The 23267-nt window shown below is 37.3% G+C and overlaps 1 protein-coding gene across 4 annotated transcripts; it reads left to right on the top strand.

Moving 5' to 3' along the window:
- Positions 1-485: 485 nt before the first annotated feature.
- cacnb4b (calcium channel, voltage-dependent, beta 4b subunit) lies at positions 486-22957 on the top strand. Of its 4 annotated transcripts, none has more exons than XM_027133660.2 (14): positions 486-928; positions 3501-3584; positions 10410-10541; positions 10765-10887; positions 11656-11783; positions 12798-12847; positions 13103-13122; positions 15084-15164; positions 17323-17381; positions 17495-17604; positions 18454-18605; positions 18777-18872; positions 19592-19777; positions 20943-22957. In XM_027133660.2, the coding sequence occupies exons 1-14, from the start codon at positions 812-814 to the stop codon at positions 21213-21215; spliced, it is 1611 nt and encodes a 536-aa protein (XP_026989461.1). In that variant the 5' UTR covers positions 486-811; the 3' UTR covers positions 21216-22957. The 4 variants fall into 4 exon arrangements, with proteins under 4 accessions (XP_026989461.1, XP_026989463.1, XP_026989462.1 ...); XM_027133662.2 differs by having other exon boundaries at positions 488-874; XM_027133661.2 differs by lacking the exon at positions 12798-12847 and having other exon boundaries at positions 491-928; positions 13104-13122.
- The last annotated feature ends 310 nt before the right edge of the window (positions 22958-23267 follow it).

Raw genomic sequence — 23267 nt, forward strand, 5'->3', positions numbered from 1 at the left:
AGCAAATTTTTTGCAGATTCAATATATTCCACTCACAAAGGTTTACATTGTACTGTTTGCTTAGGTGTTATACTGTATATGTGCTGAGTAGGGCGCCCTCTGCTGGCTCAAACATGCTCAACATGTTCCATCTACACTGAACTGGACACATGCTGTCTGTGTGTTTATTTGAGATTAATCTGGACAAATCCACCCAAAAGCCAAAACCATTAAGAAATGATATTAAGGACATAGAGAAAGGATGTAAAGGGAAGCAAAGGAGCAGAAGGCCATCATGTAAGCGGGGGATAAGAGAGAAAAGGGAAAAAACAGAGAAGAGAAAATACACTTTTTTGCCAAGAGAGTTCAAATCTCAACATTGTCAAACTGATGTAATGTAATGTACTTGGAAAGAAGGAAAACATCGTGAGAATGAAAAAGAGAAGAAAAAAAACAACGGCAGAGGTGACATGAAAGGGGGAGGGAATTTCTCAGGGGATCTCTCAGGCATGGTGCTAGTTTACTTTATTCTGACGTACTGAACCCAGACTAGGCGAAAGCGCGCGCGCCGGTTACACTGTCACGCGCACGACCTCACACAGACCTGTCTGTCACTCAGCAGTGTTGAGCGGCCGCGCGAGGCAGCAGCAGCAGCAGCAGCAGCAGGAGTAGCGGCAGTAACAGCAGCACCAGGAGTAACATCAGTAGCTTTTACTGGGAAAGTGCAAGCGCAAACCGGGCGAAACTGGAGCAGACCGCCAGAAACCCTCCTAACCTGCCGTGGGGCGCAGCGGCCGCGCAGCCGCCCGTGTGGACTGATGTCCTGGCGGAAATGTCACGGCACATCTACATCCGCAACAAGATCGGCGAGGGCATCCAGGCGCCCATATTCCAGGTGAAGCCCGGGAGCGCACTGCACGTGCCTCCTGTTCTCAAGCTCAAAAGTGCAGTTGAGTCGATTTTACTTATGATCCGGTTTATTGCATTCATACACTCTAGTTGTTAATCTAGCTTTTCTTTTACACAGATGTATGCATTCACTTTGCTGTCAGGCTTTTTCTTACTTTATACTGCAAACACTTAACAGTTGTTAACACAAGTTGCTTTTATTCTAAAATTTTGTATGTTACATTTATTTGATTATTCCATCAGTGTTGAGAGTCAACTCTTCATTTGCAGCCACCTGAACACACAAAGACACACGCATGCAAACAGTGGTTGTGTTTGTGTCATTGTAGGTGTTTATTTATCCAACACTGAGTGATTTTTTTTTGTGCAACAGGAATCTTGGTGTTTGCTTTGTGCAGTCTCCACTTTAGCTATAGATTGAGATGGCACATTATTACTGACCACATGAGGGACATCCTATTTGGTGGTGTTAGTGAAACGAGCACAGTGACCCACTTTGTCTTGGCCCTGTTTAACAAAACTCAGGGAAAAATGATCAGCTGCTGTCTCGGCTCACGTTCCCTGGTGACTCCAGAAAATAGATCAAATGAAGACTTCCTAATTAACCTAACCCACAGAGGAAGCTATTCATGGCCACGTTGCTTTAGCTGGAGGGTCAGACTGGCAAAGATTTTGTTGTGTAAAGTTAAACAGAAAATATTTTTAACATTCAGTGACAAATGATGCCAACTGATATGTGGATGCGTTTCTATAAAATCATATATCCTGCAAGGTAATGGCTTGTTTCGTGTTTTTGTTTTGTTTGTTTCCTTTTTTTTTTTTTTTCTTTGTTTGTTTATTTTTTGTCAGTTTTTTAATGAATGTCACTGATTGGATGTTAATTGATAAAATTATTCTGGAGGTCCAAAATGGCTGGATTTGTGTAAGGATTTGTTCAGAATTATTGATGACTAAACAAATGAAACATCAGCTTCATTACAGATTTTGTACATATGAAACTGCGTGCAATTTAAGGTACACAGTTTACAGTATGGGCGTAAATTTAAGGACATCTGGGAGGTATATACGTCTTTAACCCGCACTTGCATTAGAAGAAATATACATTAATGCAACACTACAAAGCAAATCTACATTTGTTTTGTGTAAGAAGAAACAAAACTATTTCTTATTTAAGTCGGCATTAATTCAGGTAAAAGTGCATAATTATTCAAGAAAGTATACATGCCAGAAGTATTCACAAAAGAAAAAGACATCTGCCTCAAATCACTGATTTTAGTTACTCAGGTTAAATTAGAGACTCTTTCATCAAGTAAATTGGCAAACATTTTCTAATGCTAAAAACAACATCTGTATTTGTAGTCTCTAAAATATCCATCTAATATTATGAAAATAGAAAATAGCTGGATGCTAATAGCTAGCTAGCATTCTAGAGATTAAAAATGATCTAAAGCTGACTAACAAGAGTTTTATTCTCAAGCTCTCAAATGCCTAGCTAGCATGATAACTCAGAAACAAATACGCAGTAACTGAATGTCAGTAATAGTTACAATACAAACTGTACTGATCAATGCGAAGTGTACACAGCAGCAGATTTTATACAGAGATGAGTAGTACATCTCATTTATTAGATTTGATAGGTGTCTGATGCTAAAAATTCATCGTATTGCTTTACAGAAATACGGTTTCAGGGAAAAGTCGCGAGTAGAAAGTAAATATTTTCTTTTGAAATGTTTAAAGTCAAAAGTATTTGCTGAAATATAAATTCAACTTTGTTAGTTCTGCCATAATTTAATGCCTTCATGATATTGGATGAGTAGAAGAAGCACGGAGAGCTTGTCATGATAGACTGATCTGATAACTATCAATAACCTAAAAATGAAGCTATAGAAAGTAGAGCATTTTGCCGCCGCCCCCCACCACCACCACCCCCCAAACTAGAAGACTGAGTTTAATCACCAGATCCCAGAATTAGCACACTGCCACTGCTGGGTTCTTGGCCATGCTCAGCTCTAAGCTTGGATTGTATGTACCCTTGCTTGTAAGCTGCTCTGGATAACAATGTGGACCAAGTTCGAGAGCTTTAAATCTGAGCATGATTTACACTGGCTGCAGATGGCACAAGTGGGGAAAAAGGGAAAGCAACCAGGAAAAGTGACAAAGGGCAGGGAGAGTGTGATTCGGTCTCTGTTATAACAGCTCTCTTTTCTATGTGTTTTCATTCAAAATATGTAGTGTCTTATGGATGTAGCCTGCTGAGTGTTACAGCTATACTGATTCTGACACATATATCACATGTCGAGTGCTTGTTTTAGGTAATTGTTGCATTTTTACTATATTGCTGTTTGCATAGAAACCTTTTAAAATGGTAAAAATGTTGGAAGAACAGCCATATATGCATTATACTTTTTATGTAGGTATCGCCATCATTAATAAACTACAGTGATGTGTTTTCAATGCATTTTTGCTTTGCATCACCTTTCTGACTATGTAAACCACCGTTTTTAAATATTTTACTCTATTCCTAGTTCATTCATTTCTGTTCATTCTTTGTAGATCTAGAAATAAAGTTCAGTTGTTCATTCATGCTGAGCTGCTCTTCACTGCCCTCGCAGGTCAACAGAGGAACGTACTCGAGACGGAGCCGTCTTAAACGCTCCGACGGCAGTACCACCTCCACCAGCTTCATCCTCAGACAGGTGAACTCCTCTCATTTCTCTATCAGCAAGCAGTCTACATAAAAAAATGTATAGGTTGATTGTGGATACTGGATTCTAAGAACAATGTTTTAATGCTGCTTTTCCAATAATTTATAAGTTCTGTTAACAGAATCAGATTAAAACATATGTTTAAGTGCCAGCGTAGTACAGAAATATCAACATGCCTCCAGTATGCCTCTCATACATACAACTTCCAATTGCTCTATATGCATGAAATATAAAAAAAAATTCCAATACCCAGATGTTAAAAACAACAATCTTTACTGCAAATAAAAGTACAGTTACTCATCAAAAGCAATTCTCTAGTAAATGCTTATTACCAAATCAAGTTAAAGTATAAAGATATTTATAAAAGTATAACATTTATGGGTAACATTTTACATCAATGGTCCTAATGCCTATTATGAACTAATGATGAGTTAAGGCTTGTACTTTTCACTAAATAATGACCAGCTAACCTTAACCACACCATGAGTCTTATGAATATCCACCACCTTAAGTATATGTAGGGGCTGAACTAAATCAAACCTTTTCTATAAGAGAGAAAATAATTTAGCAAATTGGGCTAAAATGTACCAGCCCATATGGAGAGCAAATCTAGGGGACATTTCACCTGTTATGACTTTTACTGAAGGTCTGGAAAGTAATCAGCCCCAGCATCACTTCATAGTACCATTCTGTGTATTGTTTGGTGGTGCTGTTGTACTTGGTACCACAAATGTCCAAAATAATCTGTGATATTTGCCATTAATGTGGGTGCAAAAAGGTGGAACCTTCACACTGATGTGTTTTTAAATGTAAATGTTGCCCTGCTGATTTATACCAGACACATCTGACACTGAGTCATTTTTATAAAGATTCTCAATCCTTATATTTGAATTCTCTGTAGTATCTATGAATTCCTTTCACATGCTTTTTATATCTAAATTAATTGTAGAGGGAGATTTGTTGTTTGTTTTCCTAGCTGTAGCATCATGTTATTCAGAATGCCTTGCTTTTTCCTTCAGAAGGCTCTCTGGTCTTCATCATCCTTTTTAACATTGGTGAAACCCAGGTCTCAAATCAAGAGCAGACTTTCAGAGAAATTAATTGTTTATGCTGATATGTAATATGCACAAACAAGTATTGTTAATTGTTTGTGCCACGAACAATGGGTGGGTTTAAAGGAAAGTTGCCGTGTTTGTAGTTGTTAAATGCATCTAGGTAGGTAAATTTTAATCAATTAAAGTCATCTTTTACGTCAAGCCCAAATGTCTTCTGTGTGTGTATATATTGTCCATATTTATGTATATACCTTTTTGGGTACTTCTGTATTCAAATAAATGCTTTATTATTTAGAAATAAATTTAATGATGTATTCTACCTTCTTATTTATTTATTTATTTATTTATTTATTTATTTATTTATTTGTCAAATCTAATTATAAAACAATATTTTCTATCAGCCCAGGTTGTGTTGTTAGATTTAATCTGAGGTCAGTGCAGTGTGTAACAGTGCAGACAACACAGCTCAAATGAGGCTTATTACTGTACATTGAAACCACATCAGAGAATATCTACCGCTCCACAGCCAAGGAGAATATGCGTCATCACCTGCTTGGCCAATCAGGATTGAGCTAACCAAGTGTGTCATCATTCTCAGATTGAGGAAGGTCTCTCTCTCTCTCTCTCTCTCTCTCTCTCTCTCTCTCTCTCTCTCTCTCTCTCTCTCTCTCGTTTCTCTCTTTCTCTATTTGTCCCCCTCTCTCTGTCTATCTGTCTCTCTGTGGTGTGAGGAGCCATAAGCGAGTGTATGTGCCTGTATGCATGTGTGTACTGAGGGATAATGAAATGCAAGCATTGTGCAGCCTCCAGGGAGCTTCTCCCAGCCTGAGGATGTGAGAGAATCGGAGGCTGAAAGAGGGATCTTCTTCGAGCTGCAGGCCAAGCTTTCTGTACAGGCCTGCCTTCTTTCCCTCTCTCTGTTTCTCTCTATCTCTGTCTGTCTCTCTCTATATCTACCTCTACCTTTCTCTCTTTCTCCATTCCATTTTTGATAGGCATCTCTTGCTTATTTTCCCCCCTCATTATTCTTGTAGTAAGCGAGGGGATCGTCATCCCCCTCATCAACCCTTTTTTTGTGGTGGTGGTGTTGGTGGCTCCCTCCTCCTCCCCCACCTCTCCATCTCCACCTCCTCCCCTCTCTGTCTTTTTTTTTCCTTCTGTTCTTGAAGAGGATCTCTCTGGAATAGCAAACCTCCATGTATGACAATTTGTACCTGCATGGATTTGAAGACTCGGAGGCGGTAAGTGTAAGAATTTCTGTTTACCATTTATTCTGTTTTTATGACTGGGATTTTTTTATTTAGTTACAGTTTATGTGTATATTCTGACTGCTGCTGCTGCCGCTCTTGTATGTGTGCGACAAGCACTGGCTCAGCTGTGCTGCACACACAGGCCCTCAGAGAATCACTGTATCGCGATATTCAGAGATGCAGCCAGCCGATTACTGGGCTGTACATGTTTAGTGGAGCCTGGTTCATCTGTATGTGTGTATGTTTGTGTGTCTATTTATTTATCTATCTATCTATCTATCTATCTATCTATCTATCTATCTATCTATCTATCTATCTATCTATCTATCTATCTCTCTCTCTTTCTCTCTCTCTCTCTCTCTCTCTCTCTCTCTCTCTCTCTATATATATATATATATATATATATATATATATATATATATATATATATATATATATATATATATATCAATAGCATACATTTAAATTCAATTCCGGTTTAATTTTTTAGCTTATTGAAAAACAAAACCACCACTTATTTCTCAGTAATGCAATGATTTGCATCATACTTATTTTTAATCCAGAGCATGCCTTATATATCATGACAGAAGCTCTGTCTATGAGAAAGCTGCATTCACTGTGGCTGTGTTAAAGGGCCAGCATCCTGTTCCCGGGCTTGACTGGCCAGGTGATGATGTGTAGAGTGAAATGAGTCACATGGTTTACGTGGCCTGCGTGAACATCTGCTATAGAGCAAGCAGACAGAAAAGCTAAAATGTGTGTCACACGAACCCTACGTGAGTTCCTGCTCGTGTGTCATGTGGTGTGATATAACATTCCTTGCGTGTTGTCACGATGAGAGATATTTTGGACAATGGTGCACAAAGGTTCTGTGTTTGTATCCAAAATGTGTCCAAATTCATATCCAAAATAATTGTGGGTGTGGATTCATGTGTATAGAAGGTGTTTATGGTAGAAGACAGGAATAGCAGTGATGTACTTTGATACTCAAGATGTAAGTTATCACTTATCATTTATGACAAAGCAGATATCTGCATTATATACAAAATATTAAATCATTTTCTAAAGGTTTAGCACTATAGAGTCTATTACAGGAATAATCTACTGTGTCTCTAGAAGGATTTTTAACTTGTTTTCCTCTTGTGACAAAAGTCTAAGAGCAGTTGATGGAGCAGCAGTAGTTCAGTGGTTAGGGTTCAGAGATAAGATGTGGATTTAAGACCCAAGACTATCAGAGAAGTTCAGTCACATAACAGCTTGGACTGTATATTCTTTCAATAAATTTACTTTCAATAAAAAGTAAAAAAAAAAAAATGTATAGATGCTGTTTGTGTGTCAGTAAACATTTATGCCATTATCAGTGGTGTATAAACCATACATTTTTAGATAGTCCAGGCAACAAAACAAAAAACCTGCTAGCTGGCTTGCTAATTTAAGGCATTAATACAGACTAACAAGGGAAACCTTTTTTTTTTAAATAGCCTGAAAATTAAATCTATTTAACCTATGCTCCTGATTTGTCCACAGTTTGTTTTTTTTGTTGTTGTTTTTGTTTTTTGTTTTTTTTGTTTTTTCATTTTATTGTTTTGTCAAAGATATTCCTACATTTAAATCTAAATCTGTATATAACTGTTTTAGTGATGTTTTTTTTTTCAGATGAAAGAATCTGTGTTATGTATTACAAGAAATTTCCTGTTTTTCTTTTTGATTTCAATTCTTTATCTTCCTAAATTCGGGTGAATTTGGAACCCAATTTGAAAAGGAAATCCTCTCTTTTTGCATTCTACACAGAACCTTTAAAGGTTTCCCAAGATAGACCAGTCAAAGACATCTGTAGAGTGCTAGATGATACCTTTTTTTTCCAGAGCAAAGCTAGAATTGTTTTATTTTCCTTCTTAATGAGCTGTGGAAAAGCAGAAATAAAAGGAATTACTTGACAGAATTTCTCCAGTGTTGACAAATGTCTTGCCTAGACAAGAGTAGATTTGGGAAGACAAATTATTTAAGTTTTGAATTTGAACAATGCAGTCGTTGTGGGTTATAGCTATAGCTGAGTCTAAAAACTTAGTGGTGGATCATTATTCAAACCTCAGATGTAAACAAAGGCATGTGTCAGATACAGTATATGAGATAGAACCTCAATATGTGTTGGGCCATTTCTACTCTAGAGCACACAATTAATCATAGGGATTGCCAGATGAGAGTCTAATGTTAATTTCCATTAACTTTCCAGAAATAAAACATCTTCAGTCATAGTGTTATATCTTAAAACGTCTTTAAGTGATTTTGTCTGTGTCCATAGCAATGGGTTATTTGGAAAGAGGTTTTAGATTAATTCTAGTAAATCAGACAAAATAACCTTGGGAGATGAGTAAAATTGTAGATATTTAGGACTTTGTTATGGTTCTAGCAAGGGGTTCTCCACTGATTTGAGATGACAGAACATGTGTACTATACATACACATCATTAAGAATAAATTTGTTGAAACTCACAGAGGAGTTTATTTGGGAAGGTTTGTCCGACTGAGAGGGCACTGACCACACCATAGGGCATAACTAAGTATTTGTACTGACTTGAAGCTATTATAAGAATATTATAGACAATTATATTATATCTAACATTAGTGTTGTGCAGATTACATTTAATGAACAAATCCTGAAATGTAGTGTTAAAATACACGTGGCATTAGATTCTCATTGTAAAGTGGTTTTAAATAATCTGATTTTCTGTGGTTTTTTTCCCACAGAACTTCATGGAAATGTGTTCAGTTACTGTCTGTGGTAGCTACATACGCTAGATATGCAGTAGACAGAGATTAGGTTGAGAAGTACTCCTTTAGTCATCATTGTCATACTGGTTTTATTATTTCCCTACCTTTCATACCCTAATTCTAGCCCATTATAACTTAAAATTTTTAAAGAGGATACATGTCTTTATACAGAGGATACATGAAAATATATGTTTTCCATAAAACCTTGGCTAAAACCTTTGTGTTCCATATCTACAGTAATGTAGTTACACATGTACACATTGTCTAATTGCTCTTAAAAGCACATTATTAAATAAGAGATTTGCAATGTTTTCAGCATAACAAAGTCAGGGAAGAGTAAATATAATGTACTTTACATGTGGGAGGCACAAGAACAGTATTATTAATTGTATTTTAAGTCTGTAAAATGCATCTGACCCCAAGATGTCATTTTGCAGCAAAAGCAGCATTATCTCATCGAAATCAAGGATGAAGGACATTCATTTGAATCCCAGTTTTTTGCCAGAATCATCACTTCTGGGGCGAAAGATAAGCATGCATGTGCAGTTCTCATTTCCCGAATCAGGCATTTAGTGATTGGACATGCCGTACTCAATTGGGTCCCTGCTGAAGTAAGCCTGAGCTGAGCGCCTGCTGCTGCAATGGAGGAAAAAGTGCTTTGACATGGCTGGTGTATTGGAGTGTACGGGGATTTTTTTTAGCCTACTGCATGGTTTTCGTTTAGGTGATATTGACCCAACTGCTCAATTCACTGACTTGAGCAAATGTCTTTTCCAGTTGGATTTTCACAACAAATCTCCTTTACTCAGAGTTCATATTAATCCACAACTTGTGAGCTTGCTTCGAGCATCTCCTTCGTTATCTTAACGAGCCCGAATGATCAGGATACAGTTGATGGACTTTTTTGTTTTTTGGAGGTTTGATTGAGATCTATTCTAGCTGCGTCTTTCCTTCTCGGATCATGGCGATGGAGCTTTCTCAAGACCTGATGGAGATCTCAGATGAAAACGTGCATATTTTGTACTGTGAGGTCTTTCATGGTCCTGAGAAGGTACTGCATGTGTTGGCTTAGACAATGGTAGGCTTGTGTAGATTCCATGCAGAAATAATATAATGTTATTACATATAGCACTACCTAATTAATGCAATGGATCTCTGAACTCAAGACTTTGTTATGTGAACGAGAGTTAATGAAGTCAACTTAAAATGTCCTCTTAATAAAAGAGAGCTAAGAGTACTAGAGAAGTATATCTGTATATGAATATGAGTCATCATTTTCTTTGCTTTTTTTTTTAACAGGATTGAAAGGTTGGGGGTGGAAAAACATATGACGTGGCATAATAGAAGACATCTATTTGTATATATGATGACATTTGTTATGCTTTCTGTGGTTAAACAGCAAGGCGGAAGATAGTAAAATGAGTCATTCTTAAGTTTGGGGAAAATACATATATAATATTCTCAGCTTATAGCTGTTTTGCTCATTCTTCTTTAAGGATTCTTGAGGATCTTAAGTTTTGGCCTAGTAGACTTCAGACATTGCGATTATTATGACAAGCAGTCTGGAGGAAACTATTTTAATTTGCACTGCCTTTTTTTGAAGTAATGCTGGTTTACTACAATACACTGTACCAACTCTCTAGAAAAAAGACAGATTCCAGAATTGTTTTTTTTTCTTTCAGTACTTAGTACATGTTGGTGTAAGTATGTGATGTAGTGCACTGTTGTCGTTCTTTCCAGGGCTCAGCTGATTCCTACACTAGCAGGCCGTCCGATTCAGATGTGTCATTGGAGGAGGAGAGGCAGGATGTGGGGAGTCAGGGCCGGCAAGAACGAGAGCAACAGGCTGCCATACAGTTGGAGAGGGCAAAGGTCAATCTGCGTTATACAATATTACTTTACTTTAGCATAAACTACTTTGTATATACACATGGTCAATGTTGTCTTGTGTCCTGTGATACCTAGATGCAGTGCTATAGCTGACATATTGTTAACATAAATGTGTTTATGATTATGCTTGTTCAACTATGCACGCCTTCTTTTATTATGTGACTGCTGTCGTTAATGTATCTGTGATGCATCTGTGATGTTACAGGCCAAAGCGGTGGCCTTCGCCGTGAAGACTAATGTCAGTTATTGTGGAGCGCTAGACGAAGATGTGCCCGTGCCAGGAACAGCCATTTCATTTGATGCTAAGGACTTCCTGCATATCAAGGAGGTACAATGACCTCAATAGTCACAATAAACATTGCAACCAATAGAAATCATTGAGAGAGAGAGAGAGAGAGAGAGAGAGAGAGAGAGAGAGAGAGAGAGAGAGAGAGAGAGAGACTGTCTCAATCATTGTCTATGTTACAGACGGGTCAGTTATATACACCGAGAAATATAGGAAGCTTGATAGGAACGTTCTGTTTATTTTTCTTACAACCACTGGTGGTGCTATTGCACTTGGTTTCACAACATTCCATAAGTTTGAGTCCTATTTTATCATTGAAAAACTAGGTGGCTTAGACATGCTAGCTTGTTTCCCCACCTGCCCCTGCCTGTAAAAAGCTGCATCTGTGGTGGCTGCTGAATGTTTTAGAATGTAACCAAAGATCCATACATCAAAAAAATTATGTAAAACAATTTAATAAAATAAGATCAAATTGTACACTGAAACATAATCAGGTATTAGTGGAGCTACCAGTTGGCCCCCGATTATCAGGAGATTGGGAGTTTGAATTGCGACAATGTGATGATGGTAAAGAGAACAATTTGCCGTGTTCTTTGAGTGGCTGAAAAATGACAGATGTCCAAAAAGAAAAAGAAAAGGATATCAAAAGTTATTCAAAAGATATTTGATCGAGTCTCCATTTTTAGTCTTTTATTTTAACCAACCTCAGATATTCAGTAATGGCTAATGTATTACATTTACAATTAACAATAATAAAATGCTCACCCCAACACATTCCTTTCTTTGTTCCTTTATTTCACAAAACTCTAGAAGTTCAATAATGACTGGTGGATCGGGCGGCTGGTGAAAGAGGGCTGTGAGATCGGCTTCATCCCCAGCCCTCTGAAGCTGGAAAACATCCGAGCCCAGCTGGAGCAGAAGAAGAGCCGTGTTCAAGGGTAAGTGCTGGGAGGGCATTGGATACTAAGATTAGAGCATTTGGTTTTCCAATAAACTGTCTGGATTTTTGTGCAGAAATTTAAATATATATATATATATAGTAATCACATTGTTACTGATTTTTTTTCTGTAATGTGCTTTACTATTTGTCATTAAGCTGCAAATTAAAACATTTTTGTACATTTAGGAAAACATTTTCATGCTTTTTTGTTTTGAACTGACAAAAGTGTTTGGTTCGGTTTCCGAAAGGATTTTCTTTCCCCCCTTTAACTGCATTCTGTTCCCAGAAAATCAAATGCTCTACATAGATATAGAAATATCTAGACTATATAGATAGAAATATCGTGCTTACATAGACAATATGAAATGTCTTACTCCGAAGATGGCTTGAACTCTGCAGAAGAATAATTTTGACTCATGCGATATAAAAAATGTTTTCAATTATAAACATTGTCATATATCACTGATTTTGTCTGTCAGGTTTAAGCTATTCATTACCATGTTTGGCAAATCAATTTTGATTCAGATCACTTGAAAATTTCCACATTATCTCTGTCACATTTGTTTCAAATCTCAATGTTTGTTTTGTCCCAAATATGTCCCAAATAATCTCTTAATGCATTTCATAAACATACAGAATTCTAATCTTCGTCCCAGTATAAAGTAACATACTATACTGTATAATACCTACAAATAATTTCTTACAACAGTTCACAAATAATATCTTTAGAGTAGTTTGTGCAAGATTAGTTTTATTATTGTTGTTTTATGTATAATTTGATTATTCATTTTGAGACATTTATTTAAACACAGTTTTATAATAGTATAATATGATAAGCACTGAGCTTTATAGCTGTAATAGTAATAATATATATTATTGTATTATATAATATTATATATAATGATATATTAGCCTATAGATATAGTTTATATAGAGTAGCCCATTGTTGTGTATAATGTGGCACCCTAATACTGTGCTCTCTGTGTCTCTGTTTGTTCGCTCATCTCTTTAGTAAGTCCAGCGGAAGTTCCTCCTCCAGTTTGGGGGATGTGATGTCATCAGGTGAGCCTGTGGTCTGGGGGGGAAAGGGCTTTGAAAGATTGGTGGGGGGGGGTCACAGGAATCACCACGAAAAAAACATCAGTGGGTGATTTTACTTCATCACTGTCCTGCGTAAGGCTAAAGAAAGAACAAGCAGCTTCTTGTGAACATTGGGCAGCGAATTATAATGTTCTGACCGGGCGCATTAATTTTAGACATATTTTTGGAGAATAAAAACAACTATTCTGAATTTCTGTTTATTTTTTTTTATTGCAGGCAAGCAGAAACAAAAAGTGGTAAGTGTACAACACAGGCACTGACATCTTAAGCTGCACTGATCATTCAAGGCTCAAATTTAAGCTTAAAAGCTGATATTCAAATTGACTCATTAATTAATTAGTTAATTAGATTTTTATCCCATAAACTAATTGCATTGTTTCAGCAGCCTAAGACGGAGCAATAAATATAATGAACTATATCAAAAGAAGAATTTAGCTAACAATAAATAAAAATAGTATTAGTAAAATAGTAAAAATATGTAAAAGAGTATTTAATTAAGTACATGAAGGTACTATAATTGACTATAATCAATAATAATAACGTGGTATGATGTGACCTAAAGCAAAGGAGAGTTACAATTCCTCTTCTAAATTGACGTCAGGTCCTAAAGTGTTTTATTCATCTTCTAGTGCAGAAACCCTTGTGTTACGTTCACACATACAACTCGCAGTGACAAAGCTATCAGAGATCATTCATGTTCAATGACAGCAGGTGTCTATCGCTTACATGAGTGACAACAAACTTTGGTGACTTTCAAGAAAAGTTTAACTTTATGTAAATATGGAGCAAATACTGTATGGTGTAGCAGCTACCAATGAGAGTGAAGACGGTAAAGTGCACATGATCCTTGACAGAGCACACACTACTTCTCCTTTATCTTGTATGATAGGAATCTTATACACTTATACACATTTATATTCTCATTTATACAAACACTGAATCGACCGCTAAAATGTTTCATGATAGCATCAATAAAATGGATTTGTTGTGTTGTGGATTTGTTGTGGCACCCAATGAGAAACATTATTACCATGGCAACAATAATTCAATGTATGTGTGAACGTAGCTTAATTATTTACGTATTAAAGAACGACAAATTCTTCTTCTTATGTGTTTATAGTTACGTCTAATCTTGCAGAACGTCCACACGTTCCTGTTATAATAAATATATACCTCCTTCCTTCCCATTCTCACCTTCAAATCAAATCAAATCAAATCAAATTTTATTTGTCACATACACATACATACAGGGTACGATATGCAGTGAAATGCTTTATGCAACTGTCCGGTATAAGAATAAAACATATACAAGAAGTATAAAAAAAGCAAAGAATAAAATAATAAGACAGTATAAGCTATATAAGAAAACTGTATAAAAACTATATAAAAATATGAAATATATGGAGAATATGAAGAAATAATGTATATACATATACATAAATGTGTATGGTTTTTAAAGATTGTCCTTAAAGTGTCCAGGTGCAGTATGGTGTGTAAATAGTGTAAAAAGTGGTGCTGTTCAAGTCCAGAGTTAAAGTGTCTTTACAATGTCTAGGTGAAGTACGGTGTGTAAATAGTGCATGGAGTGTATAAAGTGGCACTGTGCTGTGCAAATCCAGAGTTAAAGTGACAGTGACAGTCCAGAATTAAAGTGTCAGTACAAAAAAAAAGGGGGGGGGTGCATAGAACAGTGGGGATGGAGAGAGAGGTCCAGTGTTAGATCCTGGGTGTCTCCTGGTTTAAGATCCGAATGGCCTGCGGGAAGAAGCTTTTTCTTACTAATGAATTTAATAAGAAACAAATAGACAGATTGTCATGTTACAGACAAAACACAAATCCCTCCACATGAAGACTTTCATGTGTTGGAAAACTTAAAGCTTACAGCTTTACCCCTGGCGGTTACAAAACACTGACACTGGAGACTTCTTCCAAAACTAAACATCTTCTTACATAAAACATATCATCCATATCATCGATAACAGGTGTTTTTATTGGTTTACATGAAGCCTCCATGAATGAGCGCCATAATATAAACTTTGCAGCTGTGACTATTATTAGAGCTGCTGTTACAGGACCCGAATCAACACATCCTGACCAATCAGAATCGAGAATTCAAGCGGCATTGTGGTATAAGATTACGATAATGATTATTGACACATCGACCTGAAAGTAAAGTCATATCTGTTGCTCTTTACAGACTGAGCATGTTCCTCCCTATGATGTGGTGCCCTCAATGAGGCCTGTGGTTCTGGTTGGCCCGTCCCTGAAAGGATATGAGGTACGCATTTTAAAAATTCATTGGTCTAATCACACTGAGGGTCACTTAGTGGTTAGCATGTTTGTCTCACACTGCCAAGGTTGGGTGATTTGCTTCCTGCCACCACTTTCCTTCCGTGTGCACAGTTTTAATGTTCCCACCATGCTTTGTGTAGTGTGTGAGTATAATGCTGCAGTGTGTCAGTATGTGTATATGATGGTTTCGGTGTTGCCTGCCCCTGGGATGAGCTCTAGGTTCCCGCTAGACACAACCTTGTGTAGGATAACTCAGTTAGAAAATGGATGGATAGTGAAAAAACAACCAAGTTAGACACAGTGTGATCCCACAAAGTTACCGCCCAATACAGTCATCTTATTTACTGTCATATAATTTACAATGTGACATAGTATGTAGATATCATTATACTGAAACCCATAAGTCTTCATAGTACATAAAGCTAAAAAATGTTTCTAAAAAATCTTCATTAAAAGTTAAAAAGTTATCATTATAAAAAACCCATTTAGCTGCATTTAAGAGTATATTGACAGAGATGGATAGAAATTGATAGAGTGTGTGTCTGTCTGTCTGTCTGTCTGTTTGTGTCTGTCTGTCTGTTTGTGTCTGTCTGTCTGCCCCACTTTTTTGCTAAAAATCACATTTGGGATAAATATATGGATGCGACACAAACTGAATTTAGATCTTGTGTGTCGGCTGCTCGGACATTTTTAGGTTTTTCGTCCTATGTGTTGTTTGTGTATGCGTGTCTGTGTTTTGTAAGCTGCAGTAATAGCTAAATCTGGACTCCCCTCTCAGTCTACTTGCGTGGACAAAACAAAAAAGCACGCTCCTCCTCCTCCGCTGCTCAGTTGCCATGGCAACAACCTTCCAGGATCCAACAGACGTCACTGGTTGCAAAGTAGAGCAAGGTTTGAAATTAGAAAATGAGGGTGTGAGAGAGAGAGAGAAAGAGAGAGAGAGAGAGAGAGAGAGAGAGAGAGAGAGAGAGAGAGAGAGAAGAAGCTCTGGTTAATTTTGATCAGAAACACAAACGATCAAAAAAATATTGAAAATATGAAATGAAATATTTGAATGTACGACTGATAAAGTAACTGATTTAGACATAAAGGCAAAAACTGATACAAGATTTAAAGTTCTATATAAAGACACAATTTCCACTAGTGTACCAAATGTGGTCAATTGCACAGCACAGCATTTTTAGGAACATGTACTGTGTGTGTAAATTATGTGAAGCAGGACACGTGCATGAACTCAATGTGGAATTTATTTACCAGAAATTATCGTCAGAGTCCACAGTGTGGGTCAAAGACACGGCAGACAGTTTCAGAAAAGGATAGTTTATTACAGTCTGTAATGAGGAACAGAGTCAAAACCCAGACACAAAACACACAAGTAGGTGGGAAATAAGAACCCAGTCATGCACTAATACATATGAGCATCAATTCAAAAACAGGAGGGTATAAATAGCCAAAGTAATTAGGATACCAAATGTGTAACGATAGATGCAACAGCCCTCGCATGCGTACGACAACAGAAGGGGTGAAGCCAGGACTAGCAAGTGAAAATAAAGTGTCTCACTATAGCATGTATAAAGCACCGTGCTCTGAGGGGATTGGTGACAGACCGGTTGGCTCCATGTTCTCTCCATGTTGACATGGATTTCCTCCGGGTTTTCCAAGGTTCCTCCCACCTCCCATAACTTATGTGTCAAAATTTCCCCTAGCTCTAAATGAGTGTGTGAATGTGATGTAACTTTCAGATGTCACTTACCGAGTCCACCACTATCCACAACAGTAACTGAAAATAAATGAATAATTGCAATGATACAAACACGGTCACAAAGACCTATAGACACAAACTAATCTTTAAAAAAATAAACTCATGGGCCGATGAGAATGATCCACTTCTTAAAAAAAAGAACAATGCTGCAAAAGAGAACACAGTTTTACATACGAAAACATTACTTTCTCAGAGGGCGTGAGCTTAGAGCAACATGTTTAAACGTTATCTTTCTATATTTGGGTTCATCTCTTACATATATATTGTGTACTGTGTGTGTGTGTGTGTGTGTGTGTGTGTGTGTGTGTGTGTGTGTGTGTGTGTGTGTGTGTGTGTGTGTGTGTGTGTGTGTGTGTGTGTGTGTGTGTGTGTGTGTGTGCAGGTGACTGATATGATGCAGAAGGCTCTCTTTGACTTCCTGAAACACAGGTTTGATGGCAGGTGAGCAGACAAGCTAGAATAAATGTGTAATGATTTTTAGTATGTACAAATTGCGTACACAAAAGAATATATAAGACAAAACCTAAATGCATATATTTGTTTGTTCTGTTTAGGATATCCATTACCCGTGTGACTGCTGACATCTCCCTGGCTAAGAGATCTGTGCTGAACAACCCGAGTAAGAGAGCCATCATCGAGCGTTCCAACACAAGATCCAGTCTCGGTAAGAAACTTAAACACAAAGTCTGATCTTTTGTGTTTACATTTCAGTCATCTGATCTAATTCAGTAATCTGAAAAATCTAAACAAAAATTCAAACATTTGACAATCATTTATTTAGCTCATATTTTATCTCTATAGAATTTTTTAACAAACTATTTAATTTGCAAATATCTAAGTGCAAAACTGTTCATCTTAATTGCAGTCCAAATTCATTTTTAAGGTTTCTATGTTGTAGCATCCACAGTAACCTCATGTATCTATAGGCTGTTCATGCCCATGCCTTTTTTTCCATCAAACTCTGACCCATATGCGAACATCCAATTAGCTCTTTAATTCTTTCTGAATACAAGTGTGTACAATGTCTGTGTAACTCCTCCCTGAATTACGACCCCATACATATACAGTATGTTGGATTACCTTGACGAACGGACATGATACTTAATTATAGTTTGTTGGGACGGTTTTGAGTGCCAGATCTGCCCTTAGACTATGTGAGTTACAAGAAAAAAGTTTTTTTCCTTGTTTCTGTGTGTCTAATGTGTCCATGTTATTGACACTGTTAATGACATATGCAATTATGTACTACAGATGCAATAGATAGTCTATCTTAAACACCGTGTATTACATTATTGGCATCATTTTTTCACTTCATGTCATTGAAACCCAAGGCTACATTGGGTGTCTATGAATATAAAATGTGGAGGAGTTTCCATAGTGTGCCACTCTAGTCATAAGATTTTACATCACATCATGCCATTTAGTGACACATTTCTAAGTTGTATTCAGATTTTTGCATTGTGTCAGCAATCCATTCCAAATCTTTAATTCTCTCACTCATATTCATGTGTAGCTGAAGTGCAGAGTGAGATTGAGCGTATCTTCGAGTTGGCACGCTCCCTGCAGCTGGTAGTGCTGGACGCAGACACTATCAACCATCCGGCTCAGCTGATGAAGACGTCACTAGCTCCCATTATCGTTCACGTCAAAGTGTCCTCACCGAAGGTATTCAAACTTGTAGGCTCTCTGTAAACATTTGTATGTATAGATTCAGTTATCAAGTCACTGTACTGTGTTAACAATAATATAAAATCCAGGAATAACTGATTGGGGCAGCTATTTCTAAAGCACAGATAGGAACAAGTGTGTGATGGTCTTTTTTTTTTGGCTCTGCAGGTCCTACAAAGACTGATTAAGTCCAGAGGGAAATCTCAGAGTAAACATCTCAATGTGCAGCTGGTAGCAGCTGATAAACTAGCGCAGTGTCCACCGGTAAGTCATTTCTGTTTCTCTCTCTCTCTTACTTACTTACTCACAGAGTTAAAGAGACTATATTTCCATATTTTGGTAATGAACAAGCAGAAATGGTTGCATAAAAAACCTTATAGAAATAAAATGAGAGTACAAAACTCCTACCATCCAACCTTAAGCCATCACTTAACCATCCAGCGTATTTTAAAGAATGTCAAAATAACAAATAGTTTGAAATAAACACTGTATGTAAAAATATGTATCTACCCTGTTAAAACCTGACAAGACCAAGTGTATTAAAGCGGCTTATATTCCACACTAGACTGACCCGTGACTGATGAACCACTTTAAAAGTCATGAGACAAGTTCTTTTATTAGGAAAAAATTTTTTGAAGACATTATGGAAGAAAGCTTTCACAATTTTAAATCACAACTAAAATAAAAGTATCTTTTTTTTAGAACTGTACAGAATTCAACGTATGGCAAAAAACTTAAATACAAAACAAACAAACAGTTTGTTTAATTATGACTTGGTGTGTTACAAGGAAGCAAATGCAAACTTAACTTGAAGTACCAGAACCCTAAGTTCCACTGGTTCCACAGTAGATAAATACATTTATGACGGTATTACAGTGTACAGTGTAACTTTTTTCACTAATTCAGTGCAGGCCGTTACATTCGAACAAACTGAATAGACATCTTACCACACTGATGTTTCTCATGCAATACCTCAATTACAGGAGATGTTTGACATCATTCTGGATGAGAATCAATTGGAGGATGCATGTGAGCACTTGGCCGAGTATCTGGAGGCGTACTGGAAGGCCACACACACCTCTAGCAGCACTCCACTCAACCCGCTGCTGGGACGAAACCTCGGCCCCTCTGCCCTCGCTCCATACCCCTCTACCATCTCTGGCCTGCAGGTCAGAAGCACACACACACTCACATACACACACTACAGTTTCTCCTCTTTTCCCTCTGTTCTTAGTTTTGTGTCATTTTTAATATACGTATTTCACCTTATGGTTGAAATAACGTATAACAGTTCGTTCCGGTCTACTAATTTAATTGGCCGAGTGTTGTTCCAACATTCTATACAGTATATTTCCTGTAACAGCGACCGTAACATTACATTTCACTGTATGTATCACTCCGCTCGTCCGTTTCAGCGACGTAAATTCCACTTCCTAGTTACTACAAGGCTCTAAGGCTGTCAGTGACATCATTTTACACTTTTGGTGTAAAAAAATTATCAGGTTTAAGGAACAAGGATGTAGGGCTGATGTGCTTTAAAGTGAATGTAGATTCCTTGGGAGTAAAATATAAAAAGAGCACTTGGCCATATTGTGTCTGAAATGTTGCTTTCAGTATATTGATTTCTAGTTTAAGGAACTGTTATATCAAAGCAATGTCATACTCACAGTGCTGCAGTTATTAGTGAATATCAACATGTATGCTGTAGGAAATTCAGTCTATTGAGTAGAACTGAATAACATTTTGGCTTGCTCACTTATTACATGGTGATGTTGAATGCTTGATTCTGATTGGTCAGGTTTATAGAACTGTAGCTTGGGCCAGAGTTCGACTACAACATTCCTACAGAACGAACATGGGATATTTAAAAAATAATTTTGTGGATGCTCCACAACATAAAATGTAAATATAAATGGATAAAACATATATCTTCTTGTTCTTTTATTTAAAAAAAAAACTGCTGTTACTGGAAAACCGGAAAATACACCGCATCACACAGTGATTTATTCCTTATTTAGTACACTTGGAAAAATTTATAAACCAAAAAGTTACATTTTTAGCTTTCTTTTAGAAACATTTTTTTCATAATTCATATATTTTAGGTAATGGGCATTTTTAACCTGAACTGTTTATAAGATTGTATACTGGGACTCACAGACCTGATTGTTTTATTGATGTAAATCTTAAATCACTACTTCACTAAAATGACATAAGGATTGATTGTATGTGTGAAGTTGAAAGAAATGTACATTTCCTAAAAGAAATGTGTGGAGTTCTTGTGTATTGTCTTGAATACTGGTAGTAAGTCTTGATCGAGTTTCCTCTGTATCTCAGAACCAGCAAGGCCAAAGGACGCGGCATGCCAACCACACAGGAGACCACTCCACAGCCAACGAGCGGCGCAACCTGATGACCCCAGATGAAAACTACCACAACGAGCGCCCTCATAAGGCCCGCGGAAATCGCAGCTCATCGGGGTCGCAGCAGGGCCGAGAGCACCATCACTACATGGACGAGCAGCAGGACCCTTACCAGGACAGCTACAAACCACACCGCAACCGCAGCTCACCGGGCAGCTATAGCCAGGACTCTCACCACCGGCTTTGAGCATCCCCTGCGCTTGAGTTCATTGTCATATAATATTGAGTTTCTTTGGTTTGCACTGAGATTTTTTTTGGTGGACATCATAAATTCCTCCTAAATCCATCTGTGACTTGCATCTCCATCTGCACGAATGACATGCTGAGATAAATGTGGATCGTCCAGACTTCCAGCACCCCACTATCCATGCGTTCTCTTGTTACTTTGTTTATACGTGTGTTCTGTTACTGTTATTAATGGCAAGATTTTCCCAGCCAAAAAAAAAACAAGATGTTCAAAAATATATCAAGTGATAGCCATGACAGAGACCGGAGAGAAAAGAAAAGCCCACAGAACAGATCTACACTGTGTGCTTAATGCATGCTTCCATCAGTGCTGGATGTTGCTGAGACGCATTGGCTCGTCAGTCGGTACAGTCAGGTGTAATATTGATGATATACCAACCCACTGCCAATGATATTTTGTTATAATTACAGAGTGTGGAGAGAATTCTGCAAGACCAGGATCTTAGAGTCTTCCATAGCCTCTGGATCTAGTTATGACAAGAGGGATTTTTTTATACAGCCGAATAAAAGATGATATACGTTTTGCGCCTTTAAGACATTTTAATTTAGTACGAGAGAGTAACTTCTGTGAAAGTGCTGCCTCGTAGCTTCCAAGGTCTTGATGGCCCTCTCAGCATAGACCATTGTTTGCTAGGTAGATTAGCCGCTTAACCAAGAGATTGCACACCATATTTGCTGGTAAACCGTAGTGTTGCTCTGTGCTAGTTTACAATACATGTAGGTGACATTGCTCTTTAGATTTCAATCATTTTTCTTTAGATGTTAAGCATGAGCTGACCCCCTGGAATAGACCTACATTAGCAGGATATGTCTCATCATAGGTGCTAAGTGTCAGGTAGAAAAAAAAAGATGATACTTCCTCATCATCATGTGGGCACCACAGACTCGGTCTCCTGACAGAAGTTGTGGTTCGATATGCTTCATCAAATTCTCAGGCTCTTCAGGATCATATCACCATTATGTGCACTTGATCTTTGGAAGACAGACCGAATTTACATCTTGGATATTATTAGTTAAAGTTCTCTCTTCTACTTGAACGCGCCATGATGGTAAGGCTGATCTAACCCATGGATAATAAGCATGCATGTCAAGGAACTTGGAACGTTCGAGAGCCTGGATTTTCTCTCATTACTTTATGCTAGTTTGTGCATTTCAAAAAAAAAATTAAAAGAAGAAGAAGAAGAAAAAAAATACATTGCGACCGCAAGACGTAATCAAACACATACATTCTGTATGCAGTTGTCTATGAGCATGCTTCTCTGTTACTACTATAATTGAGGATGAATGAAACAAACGGATCGAGATTCAATGCCCATAACTCAACCTAACTGCACTGAAGATTCATCTCTGAGTTTGCTGCTTGAGACAATCACACAGAACTTCTCTGTTCATCCGGAAACTTCTTCATCTCTTCCCTGCTCCATTCTGAGCTCCAACTCGACAAGGAAAAAAGATCCATACTTTTGCTTTTTGTTTTTACTTGTTTTCTTTCTTTTTTTGTGAATTTAATGAGGAAAATGCAAACTGCATGCACAATATATGATTTTAATTTCTAAAAACAGATTTAAAAGAAAAAAAAGGTTTTATGGAAATAATAGTGTAAAAGACAAATCTAGCAGTATTTAAGTTTTCTTTTACAAAAAAAATGAAAGAGGAAGAAAAAATAAATGGCCATTTTGAAAAGGTGTCTAGTTGTTTATTGGGGCAAAGAAATTGTGCGTTCATGTCGGAAATGTCGTATCTGCAAGCTAAATGCTCACCACAAGTTTGTCATCACGATTAGGAAACTCTGGCATTTCCGAGTTGTGAGGGTTTCAGTAAGGAAACATGATGAAATCAAAGGACTTAGTTGTCCGTAAACCCGTTAATTCTATCTCAGAAGCTAATTTTAGGCTTTTTTATTTAAAATAAAACAAAATACCTATGCGTGCAGCATCGTTTTCTCACCACTAGATGTCTCTCTAATATAGTTTTAACACAGTTTAAGTTTGAA

This window comes from Tachysurus fulvidraco, chromosome 5 (assembly GCF_022655615.1).
Source record: "Tachysurus fulvidraco isolate hzauxx_2018 chromosome 5, HZAU_PFXX_2.0, whole genome shotgun sequence".
Classification (NCBI taxonomy): domain Eukaryota; kingdom Metazoa; phylum Chordata; class Actinopteri; order Siluriformes; family Bagridae; genus Tachysurus; species Tachysurus fulvidraco.

What these genes read in the sequence shown, in the direction of transcription:
- cacnb4b (XM_027133660.2), top strand. Translation starts at nt 812, where the DNA reads ATGTCACGGCACATCTACATCCGCAACAAGATCGGCGAGGGCATCCAG. An exon ending in TACAGTTGGAGAGGGCAAAG is followed by an intron (nt 10,542 to 10,764) that starts GTCAATCTGCGT and finishes GTGATGTTACAG; the next exon opens with GCCAAAGCGGTGGCCTTCGC. An exon ending in CTACCATCTCTGGCCTGCAG is followed by an intron (nt 19,778 to 20,942) that starts GTCAGAAGCACA and finishes TCTGTATCTCAG; the next exon opens with AACCAGCAAGGCCAAAGGAC.